Below are 20,819 nucleotides of genomic sequence, written 5' to 3'. Positions count from 1 at the left end.
GAAGTGAGCATCTCTGCAAATCTGTCATGATAATAATATTTTTAAATAAAAATAATTTATTTGAAGTTTTGTAAATTGTCATAAAGCTCAAGGTTTTGAGGAATTTCCTTTTTTAGACTTGAGTATGGCAGTAAATTTTTCTCTGATATTCTTCTTCATTGTCATCCTTGCTGAAGCACCAAGTTCTTTACAGAGAGAGTAATCAGGCATTGGAATGGGCTGCCCAGAGAGGTGGTGGATTCACCATCCCTGGAGATTTTTAAACGCAGATTGGACGTGGCACTGAGTGCCATGATCTAGTAAATGGACTGGATTTGGACCAAGGGTTGGACTCGATGATCTCGGAGGTCTTTTCCAACCCAATCGATTCTACGATTCTATGATTCTATGATTCTTAATTAGGCTGAGGGTACCATGAAGCAGTTTAGCCTGTATCATGCGTCACCTGGAGTTATTTTTGTATCTGTCAAAAAAATTCAAAATGTGCAGGGAAAAAAAAAGATATAGCAATTCCAGCATCCTTCTGTGCCCAAGCTTGTTTAAGGATCAAGTTGGCAAAGCAGAGGAAGTTTGATACTGTTTTGTCCTCCTGAGACTAGATTTGATTTCAAACATAATGGCTCCTGGCTAATTTTCCAAGTAAGAACTTTTCCTGTTTGTTTACAGCTGTAAGATTTGATTCTGTAGCTACTTGGAGTTTATAGATGGGAGGTTAGAGCATTTGTTTACTTCATCAATTTTTAAACATGAGAAGGAAGGATAAATACTAGGCATAATCACAAATTCTGCTCTCCTAATGCTATGGTAGTGTTGACATGGGATTTGTTCCTAAAAGAAGAAACTAATATTTCTTACATTGAAGAAATTACAGCTGCAATGTTACTGTTAATGTAGTCTAAACAATCTCTAGGCAAATTCTTTGACGCCCAGTGGCATAGTAAAAGTGCATAGTAAAAGTCCCAAGTACAAATTCATGGAAAGAAGTGTTTTGGGATCTCTGCTTTGACAGTGATGCTTAATGATAAAACAAAATTAAGATTAGCAACAGTAGATTAAAACAGTAGTTGAATAATGAAAAACAAAAATAACAGAATAAGAATATTTTTTATGTCATTTTTTACTGAGCCTACATTGTTTTATTATCTCAAGGTGCATATTTGTTTAGATGAACAAATTATGACACATGAAAGATTGAAAAAAAAATTATGAAAAGTTAAATTGCAACATAAATGTACTCCATGCATTTGGACAGAAGTAAACTAACATTGCCAGTAATCACCCATGGTTGCTGGTTTTTTTTTTCAAAATACCTACTGAGTCACTTTAGACTCAGCAGTAGTACACACACACACAAAATAATTCTTTAATCTGCTCCTAATAAAGTATTTAAATTTTAAAACTTACACTTCATTTTTTCTTTTTTTTGGAGTTCTCTGATATGCTGTCTACTTAGAGGACTGAATGAGTAAGTTTTTGTCCTAGATAAGGGTCAGCTTTCCCTGAATAAAATTATCCTACTATTACATGCAATGATAAAAGCCTAATATTCTCAGTCTAACAACTTTTTTGTAATTATCTCTTCTGGATACAACACTGAGTCAGTTACCATTTCGTAGTCATAACATGCTAATTATGAAGTGCTGCAAAAATTCTTAATGTAATTAAATTTTAAATCACTGAGAGACTGAATATTTGTTTTTCCTGTGTGATCTTTGTTGTAATATTGTTCCTAATATTCCATACATTCTGCTGGATCATCAGCATGATTTGGTTATTGGAACTGTAAATTAGCTGTAGCATTACTGTGATACCAGTTCATGGAAAAAAGCTTTCCAGTAAATTGCAGAGCAGCTTACCTCAAGTCTCTTGTTTCAAAACCACCCATCAACTCTAGAATTTAGTTCAGGAGAAATACTGAGCTATGATCAGACCTCAAAAAGTACTGGGCTTTTCTCTGGACTTTACATCCTACCTGGCCAATTTAAAAGTATATTTTATGAGGCGTCTCGAAGACACATCCCTATTGCTCTGTCACTAATATAATTACGTGTCAGCACCCCGTAGCTACATGTTCTTAAAACATGTACATACCCTTGTACGTAAAGTATAGGTGCACTCATTTCTTTATAAATAATGCTGCTTTCAGATTTAGAAGTTTTACTAACTTCCATTAGTGTTTGATAGTACCCAAACCTGCAGTCAAAATCTATACAGTTATTGGATTTCTTGTGTTCTGCTCTAATTTAAAACACAAACAATACAAGTGATGTAAAATCTCCAGCCACACCGCCTGGGGTTTGGACCACAACAGATCTTACGAAGCAAGGCTGAGCCTGAGGAGAACTGGTCTGGGCTGACACCACTAAAATCAATGGAGAGACCCTCACTGTCTTCAGTGAGCAAAGAATCATAACGTCCCTTAATTAGGAAACTAATGAAAAGCTCATATGTTTCCAGAAACCAGTGTTTGTGACTCGTGTACCAGCCTTCATAAAGAGAACTAGAAAAGACTATTTGGAATTGCTAGCAGTGATTTTAATTTTTTTCTTTAGATGAAGAAATCTAGGCTGTGGTCTACTGCAACTTGCCACAGAAACAGCAGATATAATATATAGTCTCTTCCCATGCAGTCTGTGATATATAACTTTCATAAAAAAAGTCTCAATTTTTTTTCAGCTCAAACTTAATTAAGAATTTATTAGATATGGTTTATACTTTGTTTAAAGTTAGGGTTACTGTCATATCACACACTGAAGAGCTCCTATGCTCCATCTCAGAACTGATTGTTAATAGAGGTTCTTTTATTACTAGTAATCTCTAGAGGAAATTATTATGTGCAAATAACACAAATATAAGTCCTATTTAGAATAAAAGGTATTTAAACATAAGAATTGTAAAAAATGCAAACAGTAGAATTCTTAATGATTTCAAAACAAAAATCATACATGTTGTACCTAATCACTTGCACCTCTGCAAACCAGATTGGTTTGCCATGAATGGGACATCAAAAACAAGCAACTGCTGTTACACATTTGACTACACTTTACTTACTAGCAGCAATAAAATTGGCAATGGAAGAGACAATGTATCAGTGTTTGATTTTATCTTTTTTCATAAGCAGCATCTTTAATTATGCAGAGCAGCTAATGGAACAAAGCAGCCTGAGCTATTTTAGGAGCACAAGTTTCCTCAGTGTTTAAAAATTTGGCTTCTGGACAATTTTGCTGATAGTTCTGCAAAACTGTTTTTTGGCAGCTAGGCAATGGTTGCAGTGTGTCTGCATTTGTTTTTTAATCACAGTGTCATAGCCACATTTTTCCAGTCCAATGAAGCAAGAACAGGCATGCAGATTTAATTTGTTTCTGACTCTGGAGGAGTTCTTCACTGGCTAAATGTATTTACCATTGTGTTGCTCCCAGGCCTAAGAAGTCTCTGAACAGAAGACAGCATTCTGCTCCCCAGTTGTAAAGTTCACTTATAGAGGTTCATCAAGCTCTGTGTAGCTCATAGGCTGAAAATCACAGAGGTTTCCAGAAGAACTGGGGCAGGGAGCAGCTGTTTGAAGTCTTGCACCTATTTGCCTCTAAAAACACAAGACCTCATCTGCTACTGTGTGCCACACACTCATTGATTGACTGGTTTGCCTTGTTTAATAAGTTACAACATATTGCATCTTTTTTTTAACGGGTTTATAAAAACTTAACAGGATAAAATAATACTCTATATAATCTCATGTTATTTTCATATGCATTTCTTTGAAGGTCTATAGATTTACAGACAATTATTGCAGTTCTGTAGATTCACTAAATCATCATCTAGATTTCCATAGCAGAAATCTAAATTTCTGTGTTTCAAAACGTCTGTACAAAAGATATATGTTTTAATATTACAGGATTACTTATAAGGGATGAGAATCTCTAGAGGGTCTCAGTTTCCCATTTTTGCCTCATGACATTGCAGAAGACCTTGACAATTTTATTTTGAAATTAATACTAATAATGAGTAATGTTATAGCTGGTCTCATGTTTTCCTGGCATGGCATTATTTCCCATCATACTTAAAATATGAGATTTTGATGTATGAGGCACTATTCAGTTTTGTGCATTAAATAATAAATTTTGGGTTTGAAGCATAAAATAAATATTTGATAGTCCATAGTATACTTAAAATGTAGCAAATACTTGGCAAAAGGTAGGATTTTCAAGCTTCACATGGAAAATTTTTTATATGGCCAAATTTTATTCTTGCTGTCATTGCCATTTGTCAACAGTATATGGCACTGAAATAATCAGGTTTTCTCTGATGTGCAAGTATCAGCAAATATAATTGCTTTGCTGAACTTCTGGAGGTTTTTAATCAGTTTTGCTATTGAATCTTTAAATGTTGTTGATAACTAAGAGGAACTTTTACATTTCACTAGACTTACGTCTCTCCTGGTCTCCATTGTAGTGGCGTACTGCCGAGTAAACGCTGAAGCAACTAAAGGTTTCATAGGTGTATTCATGCCATTAGCTTACTTTAATTTATTTAAAAATTTGAAAATACTTTGAGAAAAACTGAATAGAAAATCAGAATAATTTATATAGATTGAAAGTATTGTTATAAAACTGAAAAGCTCCTCTTTGCATGTGTTTTATGAGAATAAAGATGCAATATTGAGAAGATGTTTATCTTTTGGAAATTTGAGCCTGCTGATTTTCTTAAAAGTTGCCCTAGCTTAATTAAGTTGTTTTAAAATCAAGAATAAACTTGGTAGGCATATAATCTAGCTCATCTAGAGAACTGTAAACCTTATTTGAATTGATTTATTTCCTGTCTGGTTTACTATGATTGCACTGTCACATATAAGCAGAAGAACCACATTTCAATTAATCAGAAGGTACAGGAGGCAGTCAATGTGCAGTGACACACAGTTGGGTGTGGGGTAAATTGCCTTTGAATTGACTGATAAGATGTCCAGTTCTAAGTTCTTAATTTTTTCTGCTTGGATATGTAAACTGGGACTGTGAAATTCCCTCATAAATCTGAATGCTCCAGACACCACAACACTCCACTTGGTAAAATATCAGTGTGGTTTTGGTCTTGCTGTAAGTTATTAGGCTATATCAGTGTGGAAAAGGGCAATTATATTTCTACATTTGTAAACATTTTTAATGGAAATGGGTTTTCCTTGTATGAAAAGATATCCTTGTGAAAAGCCTGAAGTAATTTCTTACAGCAAGAGAAAGTTTATTTGAACAAATGACAGAAAGAATATGTCCACAGGTTATGACCAACAACAGCAAAGGCAAAACCAAAGGGAGACACAACAGTGTCTCTTTAGAGTGTTTATGCATTTAACTGATAGCATTTCTCTGCATAATAACCAATGAAAACATGGCCGAGAGAAGGGGAAAGTCATATAGATAACATCCTGGTCATAAGCTCCATACTGAGTAAGATGTGTGTCTTTAATTGAGCAAAGATGATATTTTCTTGGATCTGTTACTGAAATGATTATTCAAATCTGTAGTTTGTCAGGATTAAAGTGCTCTTTCTTGTTCCCATCAGAAGTACTAATCGGCGACTTTTAGCGAGGAACAGTGTACTAATCTGTAGTAAGATAAATCCAGTTTACCAACACTTATTTCACTTATCCCATGTAAAAGAAGATTTGATGATGCCTTGTTTTCCTAGATCTCTGGTTATTTTACAGAAGCACAGCCAACATAATCTATTTTAGAACTGGCTCGGGGGAAAAGCAATTTCTCATCTGAGCTGTACTCTCTCAATGATAGATTTGGGATTTCAAGACCAGTACTATTACCAGTCATTTCTTAAAGTGTTTGGAGAACCTCGCCTCAAAAGAGGTTAACAGGTCACAAACCTTCCATATAAACTCTAAACAATCACAAAGTGATTTACAATTCTGCCATTGAATGCTTCATCAAATGTTTCTACTAAATATAGTTATTTGCACAATACATTCTTTCAGGATTTGACAAAATAGTTTGTATGAAATAAAGACTGTCCCAGGCTTGGGCATAAAACTTGGCCCAAAGCATATATTTCTGAAGGTCAAAAAACCTTTAACAACTTGTTAGATTAGATATGCCTTTGTATTTCTAGTAGAAGGCAAGAAAATCAATTCCATGAGAAAAGCCCATTATTTGAAATAAACTGACTAGAAACTCCAAACTGGAACGATTCCAGTACAAAATAATCCATCTTCACTGCGATTTTTTTTCCCTTCTTTTTTTATGGCCACCCAAAAATACACAGCTGCCTCTCAACTTCCTCAAAAATACTGTTGAACCTTTCCTTTGTAGCGAACTGCTCCATCATTCCCATTAGTGTGGGAGGCCCTACTCATTTTCTCTGCAGATGTGAAGTGCAGTGATGTCACCTCCTGTACATGCTGTGTCACATGGCAAAGAATTTTAAAAGTATAAAAAGGCGGAATAAAATCTTGCGTATCCACTCTAGAGTCAGAAGCAGGGAAATGCAGAAAAATTATACTTTATGTGTTCATTGGCTTACAGGTGGATTAGAATTTATGGCTCTTAACTATATGTTTAAAATGTGCAGATAAGTGTTTAGTTGTCCAAAACTTTCTATGAACATAATTATGATTTAGAAAATCCAAGAGTATTTGAGACTATATTCCTGACGGCAAAACATTTATTTGGTATGATTAAAACTTCAAGAACAATCTCATTTTTAAAAATCTTTACAAATTTATTTTTAAAAACACTCAACAAAAGATTCCTTTCTTCTTAAATCTTACCTTCTCTGCATATGTTGTGTTCCCACCAGTTTCTTCAGGTCCCAGTTGATGGGTCCAGTCATACAAATGAAAGTCAATGGATGTGTTCCAGTTAAATATTCAGGAATAATGATAAAGGAAACCTCATTATGGTCCCATCTACGGGGCAGTAGGTTTATAAGGCAATTGCCACTTGGCAAAGAATCTGTTCTCATTGCTTCACCAATTACAAATTCCATGCTGCAGGCAGTCCTAAAACTGAGCTTCTTCTAATGATTTAAAACAGGAAACAGCAATGTTTTGCCAATACCTTTCACTCAGTTCAAAATGCATTAGGAGCATTTCTGCTGCTGTGAGTGTTCATTAAATGAGATGCTTTAAACTAAAAGGGTGTGTCAAAGGTAAAGAGAAGTCAGACTCAAATTGATACAACTAAAATCCAATCACAGCTTTTAAAGGCAAGTTACCTCTCCCTTTCCACCCTTTTTTGGAAGTGGTTACCTGATCAGTTAATTTACGGATCTCCCATACACAATAGACTTCCAAGAAACAAACAACTAATGTATCTGAAGTTATTTCCAGCACCACTGTATCTTGAAATGTCCCTTTGGTGGAAGGAACTGAAAGGTTTGCTCTTCAATTTTTGCTTTTTTAGCCATAAACTCATTTCCACTATATTTATGCACAGTGACCAAACTGATAATATGGAATCATGCTATGTTTAAGATGCCTCTTAAGCTTAACTTAAACACACTGCCTTGAATTCATTACACCAAGCCTCCCTTTCTCTTGAAAAGCAGTGCTCCTTTGGCCTTCATCTAGATTTTTAAAAAGAAATTATAGACAAGATGGCTCTCTGAAAGAATAAGTCAGAGTCACAGTAATCATTTCAGTTTCCATGGACAAAGTGACAAACCCACACATTTAAGGATGTAGGGAAATATGGTTGCCTCTCATCTTTAGACTCCTATGTAAACAACAATTTCTAATGTCAAGATCGTAGTTTTTTCAGTGTGACTGTCACAGAAAAAGTTGTTGAAGGCGTAATAAATTGTTCCTACTATGCACCTTATAATCTCCATAGCTGTGTGTGATTAGGCAACTCTAAAAGATAAGTTTATCTAATGGTCTGTGAAATGCGCTGGAAAAAATCCCATATTATTTAGATAAAACTTGATGCAACTAAATTAAGTGAAGATATTAATACCTTCTGTTTGTATTCTAATGTCTTCTATTTGTGGTCTGTTTGTGTTGTGGTTTTGTTTGGTTTTTTATTAGAAGACAACAATGGATGGTCTCTGCAATTTGATAAACATTATACAAAGGACAAGTACAATAAACTGAAATCTCTGTATGCATTTCAGAAAAAGACACCTGAGTGCTGTAAGTAATTACAGATATTATTTGAGTGATTATTAATGATGATTCCTAGAGAAAAATACACAGTAAATATATGCTTATCAGGAAGAAAAAGATAATGCAGTTTCATTTATAGTAAAACAGAATTAATGTCTCAGATAAACAAATGCTAATTTGAAGTTAATTTCAGTTTCATTAAGGATGATTCATTTTCTGCAAGAGGAGTGCCAAACATATGCCAATTAACATATTCCAATCAGGAGCATAATATAAATGTTTATTTGAATATGTTGATACTGCTGGAAAGACATATATTTCACACATATTTCAGAATGAAATGAAGGTAATATTCTCCCCAGTTCATGTCTTTGTACATCAAATGAAACTTGCAAACCTGCTCCACTTATGCAGGCCTTTGTACAGACTTTTTGATTCTGCTGCCTATTGTGAGCAGTAATTTAAAACACAGAGTTGGGCTGAAAGGGAGCAAAGACTTCCTGACCCATTTTCATCGCATTTTCACCCAGGCAGAACTGTGCTCATTCTAGTAAAATAAGGGGACTGAATAATCTAAATAAGTGCTGCAAAAAATCCATACCAGATTCCTGTACAACAAGCCTAAGGCTCAAGAGCTTTTAAAAGCCCTTTCACAGAGGTCAGAAGGTAAAATAATTTTTTGTGTTCCTTTATTGTTAGGTTCTTACCAGGTCTAAACGAATTATGTAAAAACATGTGCCTTAATTTCCATGTAACAGAGCCTGCTATGTCTGCTTTGTGCTCATTGTTCTTTTACACCATATTTCTTTTCTTCACATCCCATCACACGACACATCCCACCTTTTGCCACAACCACGTTCTTGTTCTCGTGCAGTGGCTGGTGATGTGCCATCAGAGTGTACCTGCCAAGGGCTGGAGATCTTCTGTGATGCTGCCAAATTACGAGCTGTCCCATCAGTCTCTTCAAACATAACCGTAATGTAAGTAAAGAAGTAAAGTGGTCTCTTGCTCTGTTCAGGTTTGACTATCAATCCTGAAACCTTTTCACAACTACAGCCTTATAATTATGATCAGTTGGCTCAGCTGGTGCTTGGAAAGTAGAGTAGAGATTCTTCCTACATAAAAGCAGAGAAAAGAAACTAAAAAACTGTGTGAAGTGAAAATTTTGTTTTTGTAAGAGTGACTTGAGCTAGCAAGAGTTTCAGGAAATCTACAGAAATCTACAGAAGTTTCCTTTAAAGACACAATGCTTAGAACCTTTTTATTATACTACAATCCTGCCAATATTCCTAGTCTGTATTTCTGTCAATAAAGTCAATAATCTTGAAATCAGTGGAGCTACCTGCTTGAGCAAATCTTTTTAGTTCTCAGTTTATGTGTCTGAATACGCTGTTATTTAAAAGGGTTTAATGTGGGCTGAGTCATCGTACAGATACGTATGTATAAGCCAAACCTTTTTAAGAGATGAGAAAATGGTTGATGTGCACTTGGTTTGCATATCACTGTTTGAGAGGCAGTTTTATGTGTGGTGAGCAGAGTGCAGCATCACGTGTCCTGAGCTGAGGATCTGCCTTGTAGAGCAAGGGTACGGATCCTTCCAAACAGTACCAGTCTGTGCTCACTCGTGGTTGATGTTCTCCTTGTTGAGTTGGTTCAGCTGCCTTTCAGGCTAGATTCTCTTCTAATCCAATCATGCCCCAAAGGAATTTTGGTTTTGACGGGACACTTGAGTATCCCCTGTGGAGACGGGGACATAGAGACACATGAACTGGGAAATAAGCTCTATATGCATTTGATGTTTGAAATAAATCTGTAGTTTATACTCAAAACTTTTTCATTCTTAGATTTAACTATTATATTGCCAATTTTCCTGGGGACATGGAAGAATTTTTTTTATTATTATAAAGCATTTATCTTACTGTTTAAATAGATACAAATATTCAGACAAACAGAAGTAGCATGTTCAGATAGTTTCATGTTGCTTTCATTATTTAGCAGTGTGAGAGCTGCTCTTATTGAATAACAAAAGTAGCAACACTATAGCAAGCTGGGACAGTAGTTTTACCGTATGCATTCATTCCTACAGGTCTCTTCAGAGGAATCTGCTAAGAAAGCTTTCTGCTGATGTTTTCAAGAAATATCAAGATCTTAAAAATCTGTAAGGGAGTGCTTCAACCTAAAATATCTATTTAGTGCCTTAAACATTCATCCTCTCTTTCTTTCATATGTACACACACACAGAGCTTAACATCTAAGTAACAAAATTCTGGTTAATCTCAACCTTCAATGTGTAGTCTGTTTGGCTCAAGTATCTTGATTTGACATCTGTCTTTTTTCAAAATCATAATCTCTGCATATTTAATGTTTTTATATGGACTGGTTTATACCAAAAAAATGCTAAACTTTCATTGTGTCTGAAGGAAGTTACATTTATAATGAACAGTATATGCCAAAATAAATTAAAGTAAGTCAATCTGTTTATTCTGCAAAAAAGTTTGGAAATTCAAACTTCCCACTGTCATGGGAAGCTCACTCACATGGCACATGGTTTTACTCCTAATTATGTCTGGTACCAACTCAGTAATGGCCCAACTAGTCAAATTGTTATGGCAGAACAATACTGTGTAATATTTCACAATGAGTAACATTTATGTTGTTCAAAAATCATAGACTTTAATAATTTTTCTTGATGTAGAATTAGTGAAATTAAAAATTAAATGTGAAGTCTAAAACAGGGCTCCTATGTCAGTTTAAAGGTCTCTTTTATGGGAACTCTGCTGTACTGCAGCACCATCTTGTGTTCTGAAAGTTAAGTGTCATTATGACCTTACAGTCTTGAAAGGTACATTTTCGCTAAAAGAAACATATCCATATCTATCTGTACAAAACACTTGCTTCTAACGTTGACTTCACACCCGTCTGATCTGAATGATATACATTTTCCAAAAGGTCTTGAACAGTGTTTGACAGAAGCCCAATGTCAGATCTCTTATTGTTTTGACAGGAATGCATCTGGATGCTTTATTAACTGTAATTTAATTAAAAGAACTTATATTTAAATATTGCTCAGAGAATAACAATATGATGCTTTAAAATTATTTGAAAATTATTTAATATTTGCAGCTGATAATATTTTCAGCTCATTATTTCATCAAAGCAGCTAAAGAAAACCAGAATTTAAAAAATTAGTATCTTTCCTTTAGAGAAGATTAGTAAGATTTACTGTACATTTTTATTATCTTAAAAATGCAGCATTTTAATAATTCTCTGATACTGCAAATGGAAAATTCAAAAATTGTTTTAAACTAATATTTTCTGTGTAAAATTTTGCTTGTAGCAGAGATCTGGCTAAACACAAAGATCAGGTCACACAGGTGAGCACTGCAAGTTTAGGACCTAATCAAGGAGGTTGCAAACAACCACTTCATTGTTCATCTCAGGCAAAGTAAGAGTCCCTTTGAATGAATTTTGTAATTCTGCTCTTCATGTGTATTTCTTTAAAAACACCTTTGCAGTCTTTGCAGCTATAGCTGTGAAATGGTTATTGTCAAATTCAAAGTGTAACAAGTTTGAAAACTTATTTTAAAGTATAAAATGTACATTCAGTTTAGCTGATAGATTTTAATTATTTACTTAGGTTTGCTTTAACTTTGCTTATTTAGAGAATTAATTGTTGGGTTTCTATCTTCTTAGGTATCTTCAGAATAATAAAATTAGAGCTGTATCTGAACGTGCTTTCAAAGGATTATACAATTTGACAAAACTGTAAGTACTGCTTTTAGAATATTGAAGTACAAACCAGCAGTCAGAGCTCTGAGAGTTGCTATGGATGTCTCGCTCTATTTCATTCCATGTTAGGAACCTGCAAAATGGTCCAAATCAATCCAACGATTGGATTAAGAAAGCAAAGACAGATTAAGAGTTATCTGTGCAGGACGATACTTTGAAAATACAAGTTGGCTCCATACTTCACTCCTATTCCTCATATCCTCAGAATGGAAGAAGGAGATAGTATGATAGTTACCCTGCAGAAAATCAAAGAGAACGAAAAAGAAGTAAAATGAAAGTGAGAGCTTGTGATGGATGAAAAATCTTTAATGCTGTTATTTTGGTTTACAGAAGCAATTCAAAGTAACCAGTATAGGTAATGAAAGGAACATTTTTTTCTTTATTTTGCAGCAGCTTTTTAAAAGGTGTTTCCAACCTTTAAGAGATGCTTTTAAGAGATGAAAGAGACAACACATAAATTCTATTGTTTAAGATTTTTTCTGCAATATTTTTTAAAAAGAGAGTTTTTTAAAATTGTACCTCTTATTTTTTTCCGTCATATGAGTGTGGTTGGTTATCTGTTATTACAGCTGCTGTTATTATCTTCCCAGACCATTTATAGTACCTCTTCCCCTTCTTTTTCAGCCTTTCTTGTTCCATTATTCTGGCATCTACATTTAGGACTAGTATCCTTAGCAAAAACTGAACAAGTCCAGGGAACATCCATGGAACAAATCACTCCACAGAAGGAAACAGGGAAGGGCCTAAAATATGACACAGTGAAAATATTTAGCTGGCTGTGCTTTCTTATAGATAAGACAATGCTCTAACAATTGCTGTTAAAGTCCTCATTAGAGAGAGTCTTGTTGTCAAACAATGGCATGAAAATTACCGTACTCAAAAATTATAATTATGAAAAAAAGTAGTAGTTTTCTGATAAATAATCAAGAAAAAAATAATATTAAAACTCATTTTCATGCATCTACTGCTAACTAATCATTCCATTAATTTATCTTTGGTTGATCTTGTTTTAGATACCTGAGTAACAACAAGATAACTAGTTTGGAGCCTTTTGTTTTTGCAGACCTCCACAGACTTGAATGGCTGTATGTTGCTTTCTTATTTGTGTGTTTATTTATTCAATAAATAAATTCAATAAATTTATTATTTCAATAAATAATTCATAAAAGAGAAATATTTGGATAACTTTAATTTTTGTGCATAGCAATACTTTTTACTAGATAATAACTAAGGAACTCCTGTTGTACTGTGTAAGGTAAAAATGCAATTGACTTTGGTGAGAGCAGAAAAAAGTTCTTGGGCCTTAATGGCTTCAGTGACTGATGGCATATACAATAGTAAATAATGTCTATTAGCAATTGCTTGTTACAAATTAATAAATTAAATAACTCAGATACTATAAAACAGTAGAAAGATAATTTTTGGGGGCCGGTCTTTTCCTGTAAATAATGCCTGAAATGTCCAGACAAAATGACTGTCATAATCTGAAATATTTTCTTATTACTGCTTTTCAGACAGATTTCAACTAAGAAAAGTCATTAAAAATAAGAAAATAATATGTCTAACCTGCTTCCATATCTTTGGAACTGTTGGATCACCACAGAACACTACTGTGTTGTGCTGCTTTGTTTTCACAGAAAATCCATTCAAAGTATCTTGATCAAGGAATTTAAAAAACTCAAAGGAAAACACTTTTTCTAAGATGAAATTAATTACTTTCTCAGAATTAATTTTTTTTAATTAAATTTTTCTGAAAGGAAATTAATTCAGTTAAGACCTTAACTTGTTAAGGAGTAGTGTGCTGATTTTTTTAAGTAGTTTGACTGAACATTTGAAGAAATCCACTTTAAAGTATGTTACTCTTTATTATCTGTTCAATTTAATACTCAAATCAATTGTCAATCTGATACATGCTTTGCTGTAATTTATAGGATAATTGAAAATAATAGGATAAATCGGATCTATCCGTTAACATTTTATGGACTCAAATCACTTATTCTTCTGTAAGTATGAAATAAGATACAAAAGAGTTATTTAAAAGAACAGAATAGAAAGGGCACATGCATTTTAAAAGGTTTTATAATGACTGTGCTTGCTTACCACAGAGTACTGGCAGCACATCTGAAGCTTTTTCTTACCCTGGGCAAAATGTGTTGGAGTAGGACACGCCATGTCTGGAAATGATTAGGAGAGATGGGTGGAGAAAATGGTAAAATGCATCACTGAGAGTGCAAGGACGAGGCAGCTGCAGCAGTTGTGCAGTTCCAGTTGTCCTCCAGAGCTGTGGTGCAGGAGGAGGGTGTCCTATAGTCCCTGCCCCTTGCAGCTGCCCAGCCCTGCCCCCCAAATCACTGTCTATAACCTGCCGCTGTTGAATTGCACATTGTGTTGGCTTGCTATGTTTTATTTCAATAGCAGGGAAATGAACATCTTTCCTTTACCTGCTAATTAACAAGTTAAGGATAAAGTACTGCTCCACAGAATGCCACAGTGAAAATATGTGGAAGTTTAAGAAAATAGTACTATTTTCTCAAAACTGTAAGAAACAAATTAAGATTTGAATTACTTTTTTCCCAAAAGTACAAAGAGAAGAGACATCAATTTTTTTCTATAACGTTAACTTTAGGCAAATACAACTAGCTATACTATTCCTCTTTTTTTCCAGGGAAATGATGAATAATTCTCTTGCTCGTTTGCCTGATAAACCTCTGTGCCAATATATGCCAAGACTAAACTGGCTGTAAGTATACCTTATTTCACTAGAATAATATTATTTTGTTGTCTTTGTATGGCACTTCCATGACACTTTTTCTAATGGGGCACTGGATCTTGCAGACTGCCTGCTGGGTCACTGCAGGTTTGATGACCTGAAGTCATCAATTAAGTGTGCAGAAGTATTACATGTCTATCTCTCACTTTCTTCTGTGCAGTGATGAAGTTCTGGTAGTATTTTTCTCTAATTACCTTAGAATAACTGCCTGAATTTATTTTCAATGATTAATGGCGTTTTCTTTATATTCTAGAGACCTTGAAGGGAACCATATCCATCATGTGAGAAATGCTACTTTCATCTCCTGCAGCACTCTAACTGTATTGTAAGTAATAAGATATGCTGGCTAGCCAGAGTGAGATATGCCTGTGCTGAACAGTCAAGTGATTCATTATAGCTAATATAAAAGTTTCCTGAGTATCATGGTTATTTATCTCTTGAGTATATTATTAAAATGTTTGGTTTGAAATGACCCCCACAGGGAATTAATCACTGTTTACATTTATAGCAAAGTTCAGCAGTGAAATGTGCAACTAAACTTCACTGAAGTGATTTTGGTTGATACTAAGGTTTAGAAATTTTCATTATAATTTTTTTCTTGGAGGCAAAAATCTCAATAAAAAGCAGAAAATGTACAAAGTGCATAGCTTGTTGCTTCATTTTAAAGAGTTTGATTGGCTGGTAGGTTGCCTGGCTCATCAATTCTATAATTTTCCTAAAAGTTTCTTCAGTGATGATGTAACCATCTTCAGAAAATCCCTTCCACTTTTTGAGAGATTAGTAGGCTCCATGGTATCTGTCACTTTCAATTTTTAACTCCTGTGCAGTACCCATGTTCTTGGCTTTCTCATTGTTTTTAAAATCCTGGTTGTTCATTTAAGGAGCAAGTTCAGTGGCAGATGAAATAAGAGTGAATGCAAAGTTGCACAACCATGTGCCTGTGTCTGAGATGTGATTAGGTCACAATCCTTCCAGTCCACTCAATGTCCCTCCTGCCCTCAGTCAATTTACACCAGCTTCCCATGGGTGTGTATATGTGTGTGTATGTATATACATATGCGGAAGTAGATGCATGTATAGGATGTATAGGCAAAAAAAATTACTTACCAAATGATAAAACGGCAAGCTTCTAGATGAAATTAGCTTGTTAACTGATTTGGGCAAATTCAAATTGAAGATGCAGAAGAGAGAAAATTTTTAAAATTTATAAAACCTTTTCTCCAAAACCAAATAGTTATCAAGAAGGAGCAACGTAAGTTGGTTTTGTACTTTCAGGGTGATGAGACGAAATAAAATCAGCTCTCTAAACGAAAACAGCTTCTCTTCTCTCCAGATGTTAGATGAATTGTGAGTAGATTTCTTCTCTTATTTGTACAAGTCACAAAGTTTGGTAATTTATATTGAAAATATCATTCATCATAAATTCTATTTCATACGACACGCTCTGGAGATGTCATCCTTTCTTATGGTTTTTTAATATGTATTGAACAGGGAAGAAATAGTCAACAAAATGCATAGTCTGTACCAATAATACTGGGGCTTTTGCTCACAAGATTGTTATGTTCCCTGAACAGAATAATATTCATCTTGCATTACCACAGTCCAGTGTACGTGTGCCTTCAGTGTCTTTTAGACCAGTTTGCCAGTTGGACTGAGATCCTTACTCCTCTGTTATTGGGATTTATGTTTAGTAAAAATAAGGTGAAAGGTAGAGACAAAACCAGTACAGACGTGCTGTTTAGCCCATGTGAAAGAATTCTTATCATGAAACAATATGTTTAATTAATTTAAAAATTAAAGGTATTTTACTTTCTTTTTGACAGAAACAAAATAACTGTAAGTTATGTATCTAATGGTACTGTGGTGGTTTGAGCCACCACAAAAATCTAAAATCCAATTTCCAGGCTTCCCCCACCCCTTCCCACAATTTTTATCTAAACACTGAAGAGAAACTGTCAGGCAAGAGGCTTCTATAGGGGAAAAGGGGAAGTATATACATTTATTTTACACAAATAAATATACTGTACAAGCTAAAAGCAACTATATATATAATATTACACACTTCTATCAGTCCCTCTAAGCTTCTCCCTCAATTCAGTCCAGGAAAAGCCCTTCAGGCTGATAGGTAAACAGTCTTTCTCTCGTGGGAATGTTCAGGGAAAAGGGTTCACTACTCCCACCAACCTCCAGCTGTTTACTGAAGTCTCTTCTTCCTTACAAAGTCCAAGAAAATAGTTTGAGTCCATGCTCCTTGGTTCCATGTCAATTTCTGCTGTGTGATTCTCTCTCTCATACCTCGATTTTGTAGCTGCTGTAGTTTAGTTCAGCTTATCACACGTACGCATCCTGGAATCTTCATTCTTCCTCCGAGTTTTCGGCTGCCCTCCGTTTAAATCACTGCAAGGACATCCTCTGGGCCTTTCTCTGGTCCATTTCCAATTTCGCCTGGGGTTATCTCCCTGGCGCCGGGCTGTGTTCAGCCCATCCACTTTGGCTCAGCTCCAATGCTGAGCCTCCCCTCTACTTTACAGTGAGAGGGAAAAGAAAGCCCCCTCTGCAGTCTAGCTGGAAAGGGGGTGGGGGGAGGAAGAGGGTCTGGCTCCTTGCAAGGAGCTTGCCTGTCTCTCTCCCCGCTCACCTTATGTTGTGATTCTCTCTCTCTCTCTCACAACACTCCAATGGTGCCTCCAACCCTGGCTTAGCCAGAGCTGTGGGGCCGCAGGGTCTCCCTTCCCCCAGAGCTAAAAAAGGGGGTCCTGCCACCCCTGAGCCTTCTCACACCCACACAGCAGCAGACCCAGCAGCAGCCAGACAGACCGATGGCCAACCACTTCCAGCAGTTGTGTATATATGATTTTTCACAGGAGCGAACAAAATGAGCAGTGATTGGCACTCCAGGGGAGACTGCCCTGGAATCCAATCACCTCACCTATCGGCCCCCCGGCTCCCAGGGGGGGCAATTTTCAAACCATGACAGGTACATCTGAACTAATAACACAGAGAACAATTTGATGGATCTAGCTTCCCACCTTGTTTTAATAGTATTCTATTAAAATAGAAGTTTCTGATAACATTTGGATAAACAATATCCTATTTGGCAGATAAAATAAAATTTTGTATATTGAAATTGCAAAACTGTTTGGTAAAATTATTGAGCCTAGTAAGAGTTTACTGTATCCTTCCTGTTTCTGCAGAGATTTGGGTAGCAACAAGATTGAATCACTTCCTCCATATATATTTAAGGATCTAAAGGAGCTTTCACAACTGTAAGGATTCTTGGTTATTATTATATATAACTGTATTTTTCTCATTTGATATGATACTTTTAGTCATGTGTGCTAGGAAAGAGAAGAGCACATTTGTTTGTATGCATCATTTAAGCTCTGCCTAAAGTACACTTATCCCAGAAGTAACTCTATATAACCAAGTGTGTACAGTTGCATTTATTGAGTTTACGCATTTTAATTACAATATTAAGATGAAAACATAAAGAAAAGTTATAGGGAGAAGTAAAAGAGGATGTACCTAGAAACACTCTTGCACAGAGTGACAGTGTATAATGCTAATGTTTATTTTTCCATTCTGTCCCTGTCCCTTGAACTCACGTGCAAAATCAATTGTAATTTTTTTCTAAACGCATGCAGTTCAGATAGGTTCTTTTACTTGAAAGACAAGTCTGTAAAGATTAATAACTAAATATTTCTATAGTCAAAACCTTTAAGCATCAGGCTGGGGGAGGAAGTTATGTGTCTCTGTGTGTGTGTACATGGCAATAGCATGCTTGTCAAGCATCCGACCACTCTTTCCATTGGCTTAGGAAGCTAAATAATGCTAAATGATTCTTACCTTTTGCAATTGTAACTGCCAAGGGTACAAGTCCTTCCTACAGGACTAGAAAAGCAAGTGGGTTATGTAGTTTCACTTTATTTTTAGAACAAGCAGTAAGGAAGATAGCCAAAGTTACTTATGTTTTATTTACAGGAATCTTTCTTACAACCCCATCAAGAAAGTACAAATAGACCAGTTTGATTTTCTAATTAAACTCAAATCCCTGTAAGTATCAAGTCTTTATATTTTAGCTATATCCCTTGGAAGGACATGATCCAGAATATGTTTTGTAAGAAATTGTCCTTGATATATTTTATGGTTATGTTGATGATCTTCAATAATTTAAGCCTGGAAAATTACTAGCAATACTCAAGTTTTTCTTCCTGAGAATACCAGTTTCGTAATGGAATTTTTTCCAGCAAAAAGAGACCATAAATTTAGCTTAGAGAATAACATTGTCAGCTATTACAGAACAAGAGTAACACAACCCTCATTTGACACTGTACAATTTGTTCCCGGGCCTTAAGGATCATGCAAGGTCCAGCTGGGGCTATTAACACTATGGGCAAGTACTGTTAGGATATGTAAAGATTGGGATTATAAAAGAATTTCACATATCTACAAGTTTGGGGACACATTTCCATTTTTACAGAATCTACTGCTAACACCATTAGAAGAACAATGGTTAAGTATGATTCAGCTTCCATGTCAGAGAAAGTTGGGACTTATATAAATCTTTCTGAAGAGTTTAGGGGAAGTTTTTATAGGTGCACCAACAGAGCAGTTGCACCATCTAACACAGTGAAGAGGATGCACTGCAAAAATACAGAAACTGAAGTTCTAAAAGAATAACTTACACAGATAAACTTTACTGATCTAACACTACAGGGGAAACAATATTGCTGCTTTCAATATACATAAAAAAATTAAAATGAGGAATCCCATCTCTGTGTCACAAGAAAGCCAGCTTTTTCCCTTACATGCTGTAGTCTGTGTCCCAGGTTCCTGCTGTTCTCAACATAATGAAGACTGAGTTCCTGCAGTGGTTTGTTTGTCTAGTAAAGCACTCCCTGGGATAAAAGACAGAAGAAACATCTAAAATATTATTACTAGAAGAAGTTATTATTTCCCCAGAGATGATGAAAGAACATCAGTAGAATAGCACTTTGGAAGGGCAACATGTTAATCAGAGATTCAGAGATTCTCATGGCTGAGAGCACCAAGAGTTTTCTTCACGATTCTGGAAGAGCAGCGAGTTTATTAGAATTAACTGCAATTTATTTTATTCCTCTTGAGATTTTGTGCGGACTTTCTGGTCAAGTTTCAAAGGGGTTACAGATTAGGTGAAATTAAAGTTCACCTCTAGTTTCCTATACTCATCATGTAATCACAATTAAATGCTCATAAGGTTTGTTCTTTTACTACTGATTTTCTATGGCCTTTTACTGAGAATATATTTTTTACAGCAGTTTGGAGGGCATTGAAATTGCAAACATCCAGAGAAGAATGTTCAGACCCCTGAGAAACCTTTCCCACATGTAAGTAGATTATTCTAATTTACTTTCCTAGGTCTGAATTTTACAATTAAAGAATACTGGATAATTGAAAGCAGGCATATGAAAAGCAGCATATGAACAGTTGTCAAATTTTGACAGATTTTGATTAATTTTTCTTCTTTCAGAATATGTTTTCTGAGTAGTTACTGCAGGGTTTTCTGATAACCAAACTAGAACCATCTCTTATCTGTTTCTCACAACCAGATATTTTAAGAAATTCCAATACTGTGGATATGCCCCTCATGTGCGCAGCTGTAAGCCCAACACTGATGGGATTTCCTCCCTCGAGAACCTTTTAGCTAGCATCATACAGAGAGTGTTTGTCTGGGTTGTATCTGCCATCACCTGCTTTGGAAATATTTTTGTTATCTGCATGAGACCTTACATCAGATCAGAGAATAAGCTGCACGCCATCTCAATAATGTCTCTTTGCTGTGAGTACACCATTCATAAAAGAATATCTTTTTAGTCTGCTCGTAGTATGTGTGATAGTACTTACTATAATATAGTGACATATTTCGAGCACTGGATTAACTGTACTTTCATGCTGTTGCAAATGACAATACAAAATACTGTACCATATATACCAGAACTTCTCATTAAATGTTGCCTTTGGTGGCTGATATATTCCAAAGCTTTCATGTTTGGTTTTCATGCTGCGGGTATTTTCTCAAATTCCCACTTTCTTCAGCATAAAGAAATAGAATTTCAATGTTTTCAAAGGTCCATAAATCTATATTTCACTATGCATTTCTAAGTAACAATTTCTGCATGT

General features: G+C 35.3%; 1 protein-coding gene across 5 annotated transcripts in view; it reads left to right on the top strand.

Annotated features, from left to right (window-relative positions):
• The window catches only part of LOC113997593 (electron transfer flavoprotein-ubiquinone oxidoreductase, mitochondrial), a 68,541-nt gene that overhangs the window by 19,944 nt on the left and 27,778 nt on the right, over positions 1–20,819 (top strand). For 2 of the 5 annotated variants that reach the window (XM_039381547.1, XM_027739582.2), the window contains 13 exons: positions 8,024–8,128; positions 8,976–9,081; positions 10,188–10,259; positions 11,795–11,866; positions 12,904–12,975; positions 13,822–13,893; positions 14,556–14,630; positions 14,914–14,985; positions 15,936–16,007; positions 17,855–17,926; positions 18,642–18,713; positions 19,955–20,026; positions 20,249–20,478. In XM_039381547.1, coding sequence (XP_039237481.1) covers positions 8,024–8,128; positions 8,976–9,081; positions 10,188–10,259; positions 11,795–11,866; positions 12,904–12,975; positions 13,822–13,893; positions 14,556–14,630; positions 14,914–14,985; positions 15,936–16,007; positions 17,855–17,926; positions 18,642–18,713; positions 19,955–20,026; positions 20,249–20,478 — 1,164 coding nt within the window. The remainder of the gene's footprint in view (positions 1–8,023; positions 8,129–8,975; positions 9,082–10,187; positions 10,260–11,794; positions 11,867–12,903; positions 12,976–13,821; positions 13,894–14,555; positions 14,631–14,913; positions 14,986–15,935; positions 16,008–17,854; positions 17,927–18,641; positions 18,714–19,954; positions 20,027–20,248; positions 20,479–20,819) is intronic. The other 3 variants (XM_039381545.1, XM_027739583.2, XM_039381546.1) reach the window with 3 other exon arrangements.

The sequence above is a fragment of the Pipra filicauda genome, unplaced genomic scaffold (genome assembly GCF_003945595.2).
Source record: "Pipra filicauda isolate LSUMZ 115617 unplaced genomic scaffold, ASM394559v2 scaffold22_size4397567_pilon, whole genome shotgun sequence".
Taxonomy (NCBI): Eukaryota; Metazoa; Chordata; class Aves; order Passeriformes; family Pipridae; genus Pipra; species Pipra filicauda.
Note: the sequence above shows the minus strand (reverse complement) of the source record. Positions and strands in the feature narration are given on the sequence as shown.